The sequence below is a fragment of the Ahaetulla prasina genome, chromosome 4 (assembly GCF_028640845.1).
Source record: "Ahaetulla prasina isolate Xishuangbanna chromosome 4, ASM2864084v1, whole genome shotgun sequence".
NCBI lineage: Eukaryota > Metazoa > Chordata > Lepidosauria > Squamata > Colubridae > Ahaetulla > Ahaetulla prasina.
In genome coordinates, this window is record NC_080542.1 from 10721051 (window position 1) to 10738927 (window position 17877).

Genomic DNA, 17877 nt, shown 5'->3' on the forward strand with positions numbered 1-17877 from the left:
TAACAGACAAGCAGAGCTGGAAGCCGGTGCCCCCCCACCAAACCCAATCCACGATGCGCGAGAGGCATGCACAGACGACGATACACGGCGCATTAGTGTGGAACCGGTGGGCGGTTAGAAAATTTTACTACCAACAGAGATACAAATGTGGGTGGTAGGTATAAAAAGGTTGACTACCCCTGAACTAGACCATAGGAACATGTGCACCAGAGTAGCACAGAGAATGCAGACACCTCTGAAACTTCAGAAGAACTGAGGTTTGAGTTGGGAAGTGTCTCCTTCCTACACCACTGTGTCTTCTACAGCACAAAAGTAGTTTCCTGAATGCTGAAAAGCTGAGCTCTAGAGCATCTCAGGTGGCTTTCCTTCCCATTCTCCAAATACTCTGCTACAAAGCATTCCTTGGATGTGCTTCCTAGGGAATTCACAAATAGGATCAGCGATGGAGGCGCTTGAGGAAGCTGATGGTACCAAAAATAGGGACGATACTGGCTGGAATAGTTGCACTTCAGAATGAAAGAATGTCCTTCTTGAACTTCCAGATTTTCAGGAGTTTGGATAACTTGAGCATCCAAGCTGCAGACTGAAGAAGGAAAGAAAAGAAAGGATGGCCTTACAGGTAGATGTTCCATTCTCATATGCTCTTCCATTCTCCATATTCTTCCATTCCCATTAAAGGGAAGAGGAAACTAAGAAACAATTGCAAGGTCTCCCTTATTTTTTGCCTTGCCATGGTTCGGGTTAGGGCTAGGAACAGCTCTCATTATCTTTCCAAGAGAGCCAGTTTGATCTAGTTATTCAAAAGGTAAAACACATATGCGCTAGTTGTTCCCAACTCTAGGGGGCGATGCTCATCTCCCTTTTAAACCCAAAGAGTCAGCGCTGTCCGAAGATGTCTCCGTGGTCATGTGGCTAGCATGACTAAATGCCAAAGGCGCACGGAACGCTGTTACCTTCCCATCAAAGGTGGTCCTTATTTTTCTACTTGCATTTTTTACATGCTTTCGAACTGCTAGGTTGGCAGAAGCTGGGACAAGTCACGGGAGCTCACCTCATTATGCAGCACTAGGGATTCAAACCGCTGAACTGCCGACCTTTCGATCGACAAGCTCAGCGACTTAGCCACTGAACCACTAGAACTAGATCCCTTGATCTAGTTATTAAGGAACAGAATGAGAAACTGGGAGATGGTGACTTCTAGTCCTTCTTTAGCATGGAATCTAACTGGGACAATTTTTGGACCACACCTCCCAGAATTATTGCTAGGAAGAAAATGGGAAGGAGACTATTATCTATGCCTCCCCTGACTTGTACAAATTAAAGCTGAAATATAAATCTTATAATTCTTGGAATACTTTTACTTACACAGAACGAATAATCCAATGAGAAGCGTCCTCCACTGAGCTTTCCAAGTTCTTGAGAACATTCTAAAGGTATCCATGCTTCGGCGGGTGTCTCGCACTTCCTGGAAAAACAAGGAAAGCAACAATGCAGCTTCTCCTTTCTCAAACTGAGTCACTTACTCTGTTTTCAAGGCGGCTGTTTGGTTTCTCCATCTAGTGATTTTTAAAAAGGGCCTTGTGGTTAAAAGAGAGAAGAAAAAAACATGTTCAGCTGTAACTGACATCTCCCCCCTGTTAGGAATGAAAACAAAATGAGTGCCATCTAGTGAGAAAAGTGCAAATAGTCATAATTTAACATTGAAAGAGCGACGGAGAACAGAACTTTTCTCAGAAAATGGCAGCTCCGCATAATTTTGGCTGATCTGTTTTGGAATCACCTAAGGTAGATTAAGAGATGTGGTGGCTCAGCAGTTAAGACGCTAAACTTGTCAATCGAAAGGTCGGCAGTTCAGCGGTTCGAATCCCTAGTGTCGCGTAACGGGGTGAGCTCCCGTGACTTGTCCCAGCTTCTGCCAACCTAGCAGCTCGAAAGCATGTAAAAAATGCAAGTAGAAAAATAGGGACCATCTTTGGTGGGAAGGTAACAGTACTCCCTGCACCTTTGACATTTAGGCATGCCGGTCACATGACCACGGAGATGTCTTGGGACAGCGCTGGCTCTTCGGCTTTGAAATAGAGATGAGCACCGGCCCCTAGAATCAGGAACAACAAGCACATATGTGCAAGGGGAATCTTTACATCTGCACCCAGTTTTGGTCACCATATTACAAAAAAGATCTCAAGGCTTTGGAAAAAGTACAGAAAAGAACAACTAAGATGATTTAATGTCTATGGAGATTCTCATTCATCCAGATCAGGGGTGAAATCCAGCAGGTTCTGACAGGTTCTGGAGAACCGGTAGCGGAAATTTTGAGCAGTTCAGAGAACCGGCAAATACCAACCTCTAGCTGGCCCCAGAGTAGGATGGGAATGGAGATTTTGCAGTATCCTTCCCCTGCCAGCACACCAAGCCATGCCCACCAAGCCACGCCCACAGAACCGGTAGTAAAAAAAATGTGAATTTCACCACTGATCCAGATCATGGTTGTCCCGTGAGGCAACTGGACTTTTCAAGTGGTAACTGGATTTTCTGGATTTTTTCTTTGAAGACATTTCGCTTCTCATCCAAGGAGCTTCTTCAGCTCTGACTCGCTGGTGGGAAATGGAGGGATTTATACTCCTTACAGACAGCTGGTCATTTGCATTTTTTTTAGTGAGTCATTAAGGTCACCTGGAGATTTATCTGTGTCCTCAGGGTTACTTCATAAACACATGGCACAACATAGGACTGTGATGGCGAACCTATGGCATGCGTGCCATAGGTGGCACATGGAGCCATATCTGTGGGCATGCGAGCATTACCCTAGCTCAGCTCCAACGTGCATGTGTATGCAGCTGGCCGGCTGATTTTCGGGCCTTCTGGGCCCACCAGAATTCAGGAAACAGGCTGTTTCCGATCTCCAGAAAGCCTCCAGGGTGTGGGGAAGACCGTTTTTGCCCTCCCCAGGCTCCTAGAAAGCCTCTGGAGGCTGGAGAGAGTGAAAAATGGGCCTTCTGGGCGTCAGGAAACCTGCCGTTTCCGGCCTCTGGAGGGCCTCCGGGGGCGGGGGTGGGGAAGGCCATTTTCACTCTCCACAGGCTCCAAGAAAGCCTGTGGAACATGGGGAGTGTGTGTAGAGGTCGCGCATGCATGCGCAGGGTGCAGGGGGGCTTTGAATTATAGGTATGGGTATGCATGCGCACGGCCCCCCTGCGCTCCCCCCGCTTTTGGCATGCGACGGCAAAAAGGTTAGTGTTCGCTGACATAGGAGAACAAACCCATCAGGACTAGATTCAGCAGCCCATCTGCATTTGAAATACAAAGGCCACTCTTTTAAAGTCCATATTTTAACCAGAGAGGACCACTGGTTTGAAAGAGGGGTCAAGGAGGCCATCTACGTCAAAATTGAACAGCCCTCTCTCAACAGAGGGGGAGGGATACGACATCATCTATCTCCGGTCTACAACACAGTCCTTTCAGCAATTCTAGAAGGCTCCACACCCATTTGCACCACTCAGGTGACCCTGAGGACACAGATAAACCTCCAGGTGGCCTTAGCGACTTGCTAAAAGGTTTCAAATGACCAGCTGTCTGCAAGGAGTATAAATCCTTCCGTTCCCCACCATCCAGTCAGAGCTGAAGAAGCTTCTTGGATGAGAAGCCAAACGTCTTCAAAGAAAAACCAGAGAGTCTGGTTGCCTCTTATTTATTTATTTATTTATTTATTTGATTTTTATACCGCCCTTCTCCCAAAGGACTCAGGGCGGTGTACAGGCAACAATAAAATACAAAACACCACAATATACAATTTAAAATACAAATTAAAAACTTATTATAATTAGCCTAAAACCTTAGAGAAGCAACCTGGAATTAAGGAGAAACTTCCTAACAGGAGGACAATGAAGCAGTAAAGGCCTGGAGACTAAGGCATATGAAGAACAGCTGCAGGTATTGGGCATGGCTAGTCTAGAGAAAAGAAGGACTAGGGAGGACATGATAGCAGTATCCCAGTGTGTGAAGGGCTGCCACAAAGAAGGGGGGAGATCAACTTATTTTCCGAAGCACCAGAAGGGAAGACAAGAAACAATCGACGGAAACTAATCAAGAAGAGAAGCAACCTGGAATTAAGGAGAAACTTCCTAACAGGGAGGACAATGAAGCAGTGGAACAGCTTGCCTTCAGAGGTTGTGGGTGCTTCATCACTGGAGGTTTTAAAGAAAAGACTGGACATGGTATAAGGTCCTCTGCTTGTGCAGAGGGTTGGATTAGAAGACCTCCAAGGTCCCTTCCAGCCAGGGGTGAAATCTAAAAATTTTCCCTACCGGTTCTGTGGGCATGGCTTAATTGGTGGGCGTGGCTTGGTGGTCAGATGACTTGGTGGGCGTGGCCAATAACAATAAATAATAAACAAAGTATAAAAAAACAATAAGAGGTACCAAAAACCAACTTTCACACTTTACACACACACAACACAACACAACTGACTCACACACAATGTAAAAGCAGCTGCACTTCACACTTCACACAGCCACAAAAAGCTCAAAAACCAACTTTCACACTTTACACATACACAACTAACACACACACACACACACACACACACACACACAATATGCCACATACAGCTTTCTGAGATTTTGTGTGTTTTTGTAGTTAGAGTGAAATACTACAGCAACACACCAAATCTCAGAAAGCTGCACAAATATTTTATTTTATTTTATTTTATTGTGGACTTCAAATCCCAGAGTTCCTCAGCCAGCAAATCCAGCCAGTTGATCACCGAGGAAATAGATTAGCTGAGCGATTGATTCTGTCTGGGCTGAAACGGAAACAGCTTTCGGGCTGTGGCCATGCGTTCATCAGTAATCAGGTAAGTGCCTTAGAATCTCTACTCTTACTTGTAGAAAACATGTTGGATAACCATCTGACTGAGATGGTGTAGGGTTTCCTGCCTGGGCAGGGGGTTGGACTAGAAGGCCTCCAAGGTCCCTTCCAACTCTGATGTTATGTTATGTTATGTTATGTTATGTTATGTTATGTTATGTTATGTTATGTTATGTTATAACATAACATAACATAACATAACATAACATAACATAACATAACATAACATCAGAGTTGGAAGGGACCTTGGAGGCCTTCTAGTCCAACCCCCTGCCCAGGCAGGAAACCCTACACCATCTCAGTCAGATGGTTATCCAACATTTTCTTAAAAATTTCCAGTGTTGGAGCATTTACAACTTCTGAAGGCAAGTCATTCCACTTATTAATTGTTCTAACTGTCAGGAAATTTCTCCTTAGTTCTAAGTTGCTTCTTTCTTTGATCAGTTTCCACCCATTGCTTCTTGTTCTACCCTCAGGTGCTTTGGAGCCCGACTCCCTCTTCTTTGTGGCAGCCCCTGAGATATTGGAACACAGCTATCATGTCTCCCCTAGTCCTTCTTTTCATTAAACTAGACATACCCAGTTCCTGCAATCGTTCTTCATATGTTTTAGCCTCCAGTCCCCTAATCATCTTTGTTGCTCTTCTCTGTACTCTTTCTAGAGTCTCAGCATCTTTTTTACATCGTGGCGACCAAAACTGAATGCAGTATTCCAAGTGTGGCCTTACCAAGGCATTATAAGGTGGCACTAACACTTCACGTGATCTTGATTCTATCCCTCTGTTTATGCAGCCCAGAACTGTGTTGGCTTTTTTAACAGCTGCTGCACACTGCTGGCTCATATCTAAATGGTTATCCACTAGGGCTCCAAGATCCCTCTCACAGGTACTACTATTGAGCAAGGTACCACATATACGGTACTGGTGCATTTTGTTTTTTTGGCCTAAATGTAGAACCTTACTTTTTTCACTGTTGAATTTCATTTTGTTAGATAGCGCCCAATGTTCAAGTCTGTCAAGATCTTTCTGTAACTTGAGCCTATCTTCTGGAGTGTTGGCTATTCCTGCCAGCTTGGTGTCATCTGCAAATTTGATGAGTTCCCCATCTATCCCCTCGTCCAAGTTATTGATGAAGATGTTGAAGAGTACTGGGCCTAAAACAGAGCCTTGGGGTACTCCACTACATACTTCCCTCCATGTGGATGTAGTTCCATTGAGGACTACACGTTGAGTGCGGTTGGTCAGCCAGTTACGAATCCATCTGGTGGTGGTGCTGTCTAACCCACATTTTTCTACTTTATCTAGTAGTAGGTTATGGTCTACTTTATCAGATGCTTTACTGAAGTCCAAGTAAATTATATTGACAGCATTCCTCTGGTCTACTAATTTTGTCATTTTGTCAAAGAATGCGATAAGATTAGTCTGGCATGATCTGTTTTTGACAAACCCATGTTGGCTTTTGGTTATTACTTTGTTTGCTTCTAGGTGTTCGGTGATTCGTTGCTTGATTATCTTTTCCAGAATCTTCCCCGGTATTGAATATATATATGTATATGTTGTATGTTTATCTTATGTTTTAATGAGTTCAAATAAAAATTAAAAATAAAATAAAAATAAAAAATAAAAAATAAAGAAAAAATACCAGTCCCACCAATAAATGTCATGACTTCCCACTACTTGTAGACTAACTCCATAGCCAATGCTTCGGATTGGCAAATCAGGATGTAGCTGTCATGTGCAAGGAATTCCAATGTACTTGAGCCATGCAAGTGGTGGTAATGTCCTTCTTGGATAGATCGAAGTAGGAGGTGACCAGGTTGAGCCCAAGGGAGAGGTCAAATGCGCCATCAGTGACGGGTCCCTTTGTGCCCACAAGAGATCTAAGTCCATCCAACTTTGAATTCCACTGACTCTTATCTACCTCCAATTTGCTTGAAACGTTAGTAGCTCAGATTCTTGTAGAGAGCTTAAATTGCAATGCATCTTTATAGCCATTTGAACTGCCTGGTACGTCTGATTTCCTTGATGCTTGTCTATCACTGTTTTTCCATCTTGCAACACCACAGGAATGCTTCTTTTTTTTCACTTTCTGGTTGACGTCAGTGCAGATTGTACCCACCTGCGGCTTGTTTTGGGTCAGCTGGTGCATCTCTGCATTCCAGTTCCCCAGCTGAGATTCATTTCCCCTTCACAGAACGGCTCAGCCTTAGAAGGTTTTTGTACAAACAGCAGGTGCCTCTGTGTTGCTGTGGATCTCCGGTCCCACAGAAATAGACAGCGGCATCTTTCAACTGCACTCTTGTGATGTTCAACCGACTCTCCTTCTGCTTCTCGAAAGAGGCATGGAAGTGTTCATGTGTCTCCAATCCCATCGATGTAACCGTTAGGAGAAACGCAGGTCCTTCTCCTGGATATTGCCTGTACCAGTGCATGTTATAGAAAGTTTTGGAGCTGAACTGACAGGCGATGGTAGAATCCTCTCCTTCTTTGATGACTTCCACAGGCTTCTGCTCCACTCGGTCCTGGCAGCGGACACCTGGAAGAGAAAGACATGGGGATCATTCAATTGATTTTTGAAAAACCTTTGAACCATTTCTCTGTCTTGGGCATTCTGCTGCAATTTTCAGATGACTTACAAAGGAATCAAGAAGGAAGAACAGGCTCAGTTGAAAAATAAGCAGACTTTTCTCTACGGAGATTCTCAGTCATCCAAGTCATGGTTGTCCCAAAGGTGCTTTTTCCAGAAGGTTTTGCTTTTCATCAGTCAGTTAGAACTGAAGAAGCTTTTTGGGTGAGAAGCAAAGCATTTTCAAGGGAAAAAAGAAGAAAGTCCAAGTGCCTTTTTAGAAGAAGACCCTTGGGACAAGCAGATCTTTGGTTATGAAGCTGTAGCTCAAGATGTTCTCCTGCTCTTTCTTCAAAGGGAACCCAGTAGGGAGTTCACTTTCCTCTTGTTTGGCCTCCACCTTTGGTGACAACCAGCAGGTCCCTTTCTAGCACTGTGCTCCATAAACAAAAATAGATGGCTGAATCTTTAAGTTGGGTATTCCTCAGATGCAAAGAGGTGGTTTTGTTATCTGTGTCCAGAGTCATCTCAATATTATCCTTTCTTACAGTATTTGATCCATACAAGATCATCATAAACTCTGGCTGGCCTCCTGGATATTGCTTGTACCACTGAAGATTAGAAGCTGTTTCCGAATAGGAGCATTTCAAACGGATGGGGTCTCCTTCCTTAATTGAAAGCGATTGGGGCTCCTGGGTGACTCTAGCTTGACCCGATACAACTGTAATAGAAGAAGGCTGTTAGGAAAGGAGATGGATGGAACGATGGATGGATGGATGGATGAGAGGGAGGGAGGGAAGGAGGGAAGGAGGGAGGGAGGGAGGAAGGAAGGAGGGAAGGAAGGAAGGAAGGAAGGAGGGAGGGAGGGAGGGAGAGAGGGAGGGAAGGAGGGAGAGAGGGAGGGAGGGAGGGAGGGAGGGAGGGAGGAAGGGAGGAAGGAAGGAAGGAAGGAAAGAAGGAAGGAAGGAAGGAAGGAAAGAAGGAAGGAAGGAAGGAAGGAAGGAATTCCACCAATAGATTTAATTAGCCAAACCTTTAGTATATCCAAAGGAGCCATTGTTATTCAAAGGTTGTAATCCTACCTTTACACTCTTAACTGTTTAAATGAATGAATTTTCTCCTGGATGCTTTTGCTGGTTTCCTTTTTATGGCTTTGAAAATATTCATTTCCAAATACTACTTTGAAGAGCCCTTCTACAGAGGAATTATTGAGTCTGTCATTTGCACCTCTATAACTGTCTGGTTCGGTTCTGCAACCCAACAAGAAAAACACAGACTTCAGAGGATAATTAGAACTGCAGAAAAAATAATTGCTACCAACTTGCCTTCCATTGAGGACCTGTATACTGCACGAATCAAGAAGAGAGCCGTGAAAATATTTGCAGATCCCTCGCATCCTGGACATAAACTGTTTCAACTCCTACCCTCAAAACGACGCTATAGAGCACTGCACAACAGAACAACTAGACACAAGAACAGTTTTTTCCCGAAGGCCATCACTCTGCTAAACAAATAATTCCCTCAACATTGTCAGACTATTTACTGAATCTGCACTACTATTAATCGTTTCATAGTTCCCATCACCAATCTCTTTCCACTTATGACTGTATGACTATAACTTATTGCTGGCAATCCTTATGATTTATATTGATATATTGATCATCAATTGTGTTGTAAATGTTGTACCTTGATGAATGTATCTTTTCTTTTATGTACACTGAGAGCATATGCACCAAGACAAATTCCTTGTGTGTCCAATCACACTTGGCCAATAAAATTCTATAAAATTCTATTCTATTCCAAAACAAACAAGCTAAGCATGATCTCCATCCATAAATGAAGCAATAAGAGAAAAAAGGTACCTGTAGAAATGGCCAACAGTAAGGCAACAATCCTGCTGCCCAGATCTCCCATTCTTCTTCCTTTGCCTTCAACAGGCAGGACAACTCTGTCACCAGAAATACAGGAAAGTGAGAACCGAGACACAGTCTTGTGGGTGGCTTCGTGCTCAGATCTTCCTTTTGCTTTCACATACGTAGATCAAAGAAAGGACATACCAGAAACCAGAACATAGAACCTCACGCTCTTCAGCAAACAATCCAAAATAGGAAATCTATTGTTTTCTAGCTGGAATAATTCATGCTAGGAAATATATATATATATATGTATGTATGTATGTATGTATGTATGTATGTACGTACGTACGTACGTACGTACGTACGTATGTACATACGTATGTATATGTATATGTATATGTATATATACAGTATATGTATGTATGTATATATACATATATTTGTCAATCATATATAAGATAACAGGTAAAAGTATAAACATAATTTGGATACATGAAAAGAGTAAGTAAAAAAGGAATATTAGGACAAGGACAGTAGGCACGTGGGTGCACTTATGCACGCCCCTTACAGACCTCTTAGGAATGGGGTGAGGTCAACAGTAGACAATTTAAGCTTAAAGTTTTGGAGGTTTGGGGAAGAAACTACAGAGTCAGGTAGTGCGTGGCTTGGGGCCTGGGTACTTACGGGACTGCCTGCTGTTACCCCATGCCTCCCACCGACTTGTGCGCTCACACAGAGAGGGACTTCTCAGGGTGCCGTCCGCCAAACAATGTCGGCTGGCGGCCCTCAGGGGAAGATCCTTCTCTGTGGGGGCTCCTACTCTCTGGAACGAGCTTCTCCCTGGTTTATGCCTGGGATACCTGACCTTCGGACCTTTCGCCGCGAATTGAAAACACATCTGTTCATTCGCGCGGGGCTGGCTTAAGGCTTTTCTTTTTAAATTGCCTAGATTTAAATTTTAAATTCTATTTATGTTTTAAATTGGGGTTTTTAGATTTTTTAAATATTTTAATTTCTCGGCCATCTGTATAATAAGTTTCTTAATTCATTTTTAATTGTATATGGTTTATATTTTATTTTGGCTGTACACCGCCCTGAGTCCTTTGGGAGAAGGGTGGTCTAGAAATCTAATAAATAATAATAATAATAAAATGCATTCCAGGCATTGACCACTCTGTTGCTGAAGTCATATTTTCTGCAATCAAGTTTGGAGCGGATTACTTTGAGTTTGTATCTATTATTTGCTCGTATATGGTTGTGGTTGAAGCTGAAGCTGAAGTCATCATTGACAGGTAGGACATTGCGATAGATAATTTTATGTACTATGCTTAGGTCAGATTGAAGTCTGCGTAGTTCTAAATTGTCTAAGCCCAAAATTAGGAGTCTGGTGACATAAGGCATTTTATTGTGAACAGAGGAGTGGAGGATATATCAATACATCAAAATCTCAACACAGGTGAGAACAGGGATAACTATTAAACAAGAAATGCAGTAAATAGTCAGTGTTGCATCCAACTGGGATCCTTCCAGTGGGTTACCTTTCAGCTTCATTGACCTTTATTGAGGAAAGCATCCTCCAAAGAAAGGATCCTCTGGGTCTTCTGATTTCTCTTGGTACTTGGAATTTAAGAAAGGATTCTGGGTTTCTTTATGGAATTCTAACTACACAGCTTGTTTCAAATAGAGAGCATCCATGTGTGAGAGATTACATCTCCCAAATCATTGTAGTTGTGTTCTAGCGGATATTGGGAATGACAATGGGACTCTTGGTCACAAGGTTTGGAAGCTGCTACTCAGGGATCTGGAGGAAAGGCTGCATCTCCAGTGGGCCTTATAAGAAGGCAGCAAGTGAATCAGAGGCCCTGCAAAATCACAAGAGAGTTTACATCCTTCTTCTAACCATCATTCTGGTTCCCACCAGACACAGGTCTATTCCAAATTAAGGAACATGGAATGAGAGGACAAGGACATAATTTTCATTCCTCCTTTTCCCCTTCCAGACATCACTTGAGAGCAGCACTCGAATACCCTGAAATGAATTTTTCCATCCTTGTTGGGATTGGGAAATTACTCAGCATCAGGCTGGGTTGCTACTTGGGTGGGAAACTACAAGGAGATCTCTATGTTCTAGCAAGTAGAACAAATATCCTGAGAATAAAGCAAATCACTTTCCTAACTTGGCCAAGAAAACTGGAGCCTGCTTACCCTTCAGCACCAGAGGTCAAGCTCAGCGTCAGGACATTATTAGCCTACCTTACTCATTTGATAGGACTGTGGGAAAGGAAAACTGCAAGACTCATGTCTTCTTCTCTTGTCTCCCAGCATGCCAAGAAGATATATCTCTCCCTGAAATAATTTCTCTCCATCCTTTTGACCCCAGAAGTTAGGATTGTTATTTCTACTTCAAGTAATGGAAGTTTTCACTCAACATTTCTTGAGATTTATGATCTGTCCTATCAGGGGGAAATTCAGAGAACCAATAGAGTCAATAGACCCATAAAAGTCTTACAAGTGTTTCCAGTTGACAGATCTCTAGTAGAATCTGGTTGTTGTCTATGGCCCTCTTGTGGGGAGAAGGAAAAAACCCACATTCATCAAAACTGGCCTGTAATCCCCAAAATTTCCTATTGGCCTGTAATCCCTAACATTTTCCCAGCTGAGAATCATTTCCTCTTCACAGAACTGCTCAGCCTTAGAGGGTTTTTGTACAGGCAGCAGGTGCTTCTGTGTTGCTGTGGATCTCGGGTCCCGCAGAAATAGACCGCGGCATCTTTCAACTGCACTCTTGAGATGTTCAACTGACTCTCCCTCACCATGTCAAAAGAAGCACTGAAGTGTTCGCGTTTCTCCAATTCAGTAGCTAAAACTGTTAGGAGAAACGCAGGGCCTTCTCCTGGATATTGCTTGTACCAGTGCATTATATTGACAGTATTGGAGTTCAAGTGACAGGTGATGCTGGAATCCTCTCCTTCTTTGATGACTTGCACGGACTTTGGATCCAGGTGGTCCTGGCATTGGACACCTGTAAGAGAAAGACATGGGGATCGTTCAGATGATTGTGGGAAACCTTTGAACCGTTCCTCTGTCTTGGGTACTCTGCTGCAATTTGCAGATGATTTACAAAGGAATCAATAAGGGAGAACAGGCGTAAATTCAAAAATAAGAAGATATTTGTCTGTGGAGATTCTCAGTCATCAAGGTCCCAAAGGTGCCTTTTCCAAAAGGCAACTGTGTTTTCTTGGGGTTTTTTATTTTTTTTTCTCTTTGAAACGTTTTGCTTTTCATCAGTCAGTTAGAACTGAAGATGCTTCTTGGGTGAGAAGCACAGCATTTTCAAGGAAAAAGAAGACAGCAGTTCAGTGGCCTTTTGAGAGAAGCAGGTTATGAAGCTGAAGCTCAAAGATGTTCTCCTGATCTTTCTTCAAAGGGAATGCAGTAGGGAGCTCAATTTCGTCTTCTTGGTTGCCCTTGGTGACTTTTGGTGACAACCAGCATGTGGCTTTCTAGCACTGTGCTCCATAAACAAAAATAGACGGCTGAATCCTTAAGTTGGGTGTTCTTCAGATACAAAGAGGTCATCTTCTTATATGTGTCCAGAGTCATCTTGAAATTATCCTTTCTTACAGTATTTGATCCATACAAGATCATCATAAACTCTGGCTGGTCTTCTGGATATTGTTTGTACCACTGAAAACTAGCAGCTGTTTCCGAATAGGAGCATTTCAAACGGATGGGGTCTCCTTCCTTAAGTGAAAGAAGTTGGGGCTCCTGGGTGACTCTAGCTTGACCCAATACAACGGTAATAGAAGAAGGCTGCTAGGAAAGGAGATGATGGATGGATGGGAGAGAGGGAGGGAGGGAGGGAGGGAGGGAGGAAGGAAGGAAGGAAGGAAGGAAGGAAGGAAGGAAGGAAGGAAGGAAGGAAGGAAGGAATTCCATGAATAGGTTGACCCAATGCAACTGTAACAGAAAGGGCATATTAGGAAAGGAGTGGATGGATGGATGGATGGGATGGAGGGAGGAAGGGACGAATGGAAAGAAGGGAGGGAGGGAAGGAGGGAGGGAGGGAGGAAGGAAGGAATTCCACGAATAGGTTTAATTAACCAAAACTTTAGTATATCCAAAGGAGCCATTATCATTCAAAGGTTGTAAATGAATGAATTTTCTCCTATAGGCTTTTGCAGGTTTTCTTTTTATGACTTTTGAAATATTCAGGTCCAAAACTACTTTGAGGAGCCCTTGCTTCCAAAACAAACAAAAAGTAGGGCATCATTCCCATCAATCAATGAAAATGAAGCAATAAGAGGAGAAGGATACCTGTGGAGATGGCCAACAGCAAAGCAACAATCCTGCTCCCCAGATCTCCCATCCTTCTTCCTTTCTCTGCAACAGGCAGGACAACTCTGTCACCAAAAACACAGGGAAGTGAGAACCCAGACACGGTCTTGTGGGTGGCTTTCTGCTCAGACCTTCCTGGGGACTGAAGATCTGCTCAGCTCTGCTTTGACTCACGTAGATCAAAGGAGGAACGTACCACAAACCCAGAACATAAAACCTTTGTCTTAACTCACACTCTTGGGCACACAAGCCAAAATAGAAAATCTATTGTTTTCTAGCTGGAATTATTCATGGTAGGAAACATAGGTCAATATCTCAACACAGGTGAGAACACGGATAACTATTAAACAACAAATGAGGTAAATAGTCAGTGTTGCATCCAACTGGGATCCTTCCAGTGGGTTACCTTTCAGTTTCATTGACCTTTATTAGGAAAGCATCCTCCAAAGAAAGGATCCTCTGGGTCTTCTGATTTCTCTTGGTGCTTGGAATTTAAGAAAGGATTCTGGATTTCTTTATGGAATTCTAACTACACAGCTTGTTTCAAATAGAGAGCATCCATACGCGAGATATTACAAGGCCCATCTCCCAAATCACTGTAGTTGTGTTCTAGAGGATATTGGGAATGACAATGGGACTCTTGATCACAAGGTTTGGAAGCTGCTACTCAGGGATCTGGAGGAAAGGCTGCATCTCCAGTGGGCCTTATAAGAAGGCAGCAAGTGAATCAGAGGCCCTGCAAAATCACAAGAGAGTTTACATCCTTCTTCTAACCCTATGACACATGCTTCCATCATTCTGGTTCCCACCAGACACAGGTCTATTCCAAAATGATAAACATGGAAAGTGTCGTGTCCCACCCCCCACTCTGACGAACGAGTCAAGGAAGTTCGTAACAAACTTGGCAATGAAACCTCTGCAGCTTGCCAAGTTCCTTCGAGGTTTATCAGGGCAGGCAGGAGTCCGAGTGTGACTTCAGCGATAGGGTCCGATATCAGAAAACTAGATAAGACTTTGCTTGACTCAAGGTTGGAATGCCAAAAGCAGGTCCTTTATATAGGCTGTGGGGTGTGGCCATGATTCAGCATTTATCCAGGCCTGCCCCACCCTTCCTTCTGCTGGCATCGCCTCTCAGATCTCCGGAAGCGAGGATCCTCCCACTTTGAATTGTCTTCAGCTGGATCTGCTGTCTGGAAAAGGGAGGGGTCAGAAGGAGTAGGCCCGAGCAATTCCAATACCTGGCTGGCTTCCTGCTCTGACGGCTGGGCATGGGGCCAGGGCCAGGGGTTGGAGGCATGACAGGCCATTCATCTTCATTATCAGACTCGGAGTCTGATAACAGGCCCGGTTGGAGACGGGAGGGGCCCAGCTGAGGAGTTCTCTAAGTTCTAGATTTCACTAAGAAGTGGAACAAATATCCTCAGAATGAAGCAAATCACTTTCCTAACTTGGCCAAGAAAACCTGAGCCTGCTTACCCTTCAGCACCAGAGGTCAAGCTCAGCGTCAGGACATTATTAGCCTACCTTACTCATTTGATAGGACTGTGGGAAGGGACAACTGTGAGACTCAGAGTCTTCTTCTCTTGTCTCCCACCATGCCAAGAAGATATATCTCTCCATGAAATTATTGCTCTTCATCCTTTTGACACCAGATGTTAGGATTGTTATTTCTACTTCAAGTAATGGGAGTTTTCACTCAAACATTTCTTGAGATTTATGATCTGTCCTATCAGGGGCAGTTCAGAGAACCAGTGGAGACAAGAGGAGGGGAAAACCCTTACAAGTGTTATGATTTTTAGTAGAATCTGGTTGTTGTCTATTGCCATCTTGTGGTGAGAAGGCATGAGTTAGGTGAAAAAAACCACATTCATCAAAATTGGCCTGTAATCCCCAACATTTCCTATTGACTCGTTTGATTGTAAGGTTCATGCCAGGTGCCCTGAAAAATAGTTTATGTGATGTCCTCATGCCATTGTCATCTCATCCCATACCCATAGCAGGTACATTTTAAAATCAGCTTTAAAATTCAGAGGATAATTAGAACTGCAGAAAAAATAATTGCTACCAACCTGCCTTCCATTGAGGACCTGTATTCTGCACGAACCAAGAAGAGGGCCGTGAAAATATTTACAGATCCCTCACAACCTGGACATAAATTGTTTCAACTCCTACCCTCAAAACGACGCTATAGAGCACTGCACACCAGAACAACTAGGCACAAGAACATTTTTTTTCCCGAAGGTCATCACTCTGCTAAACAATTAATTAATAACAATTAACCCGTTACCCGGAAGGCCAAGACCCTCAGAGCTTGGGTCTTCGGCTGATGCTGTGCAATGCCCGGCCCGTGGCTAATAAGGCTCCCTTGATTTGTGATCTTATCCAGAGGGAGTCCACGGATTTTACGGGCATTACGGAGACCTGGTTGGGCACAAAGGGGGGTGTACCCCTGGTTGAACTGTGCCCTCCGAGTTTCCGTGCATTCCATCAGCCGAGGGCCCAAGGTAGGGGTGGGGGGATAGCGGTTGTGATTAAAAAAAGCCTAGAGCCGAGGGAGTCCACTGTACCTCAGATAGCTGGTTGTGAATCCCTCCTTGTGAAGTGGGGCCATAGGAATCAGATGGGTCTGTTGATCGCGTACCTGGCTCCTTGCTGCGTGACTACAGCCCTACCTGAGCTACTGGAGGTGCTCTCCAGGGTGGCAGTTGAGATTCCCAGACTTTTGGTCATGGGGGATTTCAACTTGCCCTCGGCCGGCTTGTCATCGACGGTGGCTCAGGAGTTCCAGGCTTCCATGACGGCCATGGACCTGATTCAAGTAATTGATGGCCCTACACAACGGGGGGAGGCACACTAGATCTGATTTTTATCTCTGGACAGTGGATTAATGATCTGGAATTAGGAGATTTAGTGACGGAACCGGTGTCATGGTCAGACTATTTTCTCCTTCGCCTGGACTTTCGGACCGCTGCTCACCACCGCAGGGAGACAGAGCCAATGCGCTGGTTCCGTCCCAGGCGCCTGATGGACCCTGATAGGTTCCGGATGGAGCTTGGGCCATTTCCTGAGGATCTTGCCCACGGCACGACTGAAGAACTAGTTGCGGCCTGGGAACGGGCCGCGGCTGGGGCTTTTGACCATGTCATGCCTTTGCGGCGTAGATCTCAATTGGCTCCTTGGTTTTCTGAGGAGCTGAGGGAGATGAAACGCCAGAGAAGACTCCTAGAGAGCACCTGGAGGTCTAGCCATTCCGAGGCTGATCGGACACTAGTGAGATCTTTTACTAAGACCTACCTAGTGGCAATGAGGGAGGCGAAACGTTCTTACGTTTCCACCTCATTGCATTGGCAGATAACCGCCTGGCCGTCCTGTTTCGGGTGACCCATTCCCTCCTTCATCAGGAGGGGCGGGATGACCCCTTACAGGGACGTGCTGAGGAGTTTAACGGTTATCTATACGATAAAATCGTTCAGCTTCAGAATAGTCTGGACCAAAATTGCGATGATCCCATTGGGATGACGGAGACGCATCTTGTTGAGGTTGTTTGGGATGAGTTTGATTCTGTGGCTCCTGAGGACGTGGACAGGTTGCTGGGGAGGTTACATGCAACTACATGTTTACTGGACCCGTGTCCTTCCTGGTTAGTACTGGCTACACACGAAGTGACACGAGGCTGGCTCCGGGGAATTATAAATGCTTCATTGGCGGAAGGGGTTTTCCCCGCTGCCTTGAAAGAGGCGGTGGTGAGACCCCTCCTCAAGAAGCCTTCCCTGGATCCAGCTACTTTAGGAAATTACTGTCCAGTCTCCAACCTTCGCTTTGTTGCAAAGGTGGTAGAGAGTGTGGTTGCATGGCAGCTTCCCCAGTACCTGGATGAAGCTGTCTATCTAGACCCATTCCAGTCCGGCTTCCGGCCTGGTCATAGTATGGAGACAGCTTTGATCGCGTTGGTGGATGACCTCTGGAGGGCCAGGGATAGGGGTTGTTTCTCTGCCCTGGTCCTATTAGATCTCTCAGCGGCTTTCGATACCATCGACCATGGTATCTTGCTGCACCGATTGGAGAGTTTGGGAGTGGAAGGCACCGTTTATCGGTGGTTCTCCTGCTATCTCTCCGAACCGGTCGCAGACGGTGTTGACAGGGGGGCAGAGATCGACCGCGAGGCGCCTTACTTGTGGGGTGCCTCAGGGGTCGATTCTCTCGCCCCTTCTGTTCAACATCTACATGAAGCCGCTGGGTGAGATCATCAGTGG

General features: G+C 44.7%; 1 gene segment (V, D, J or C); it reads right to left on the reverse strand.

Annotated features, from left to right (window-relative positions):
* The window catches only part of LOC131197317 (T cell receptor alpha variable 26-2-like), a 35417-nt gene extending 33916 nt beyond the window's left edge, over nt 1-1501 (reverse strand). Inside the window, 1 exon segment of the V gene segment in view lies at nt 1366-1501. Within this exon segment, the coding sequence occupies nt 1366-1441 (76 nt within the window).
* Nucleotides 1502-17877: the final 16376 nt, after the last annotated feature.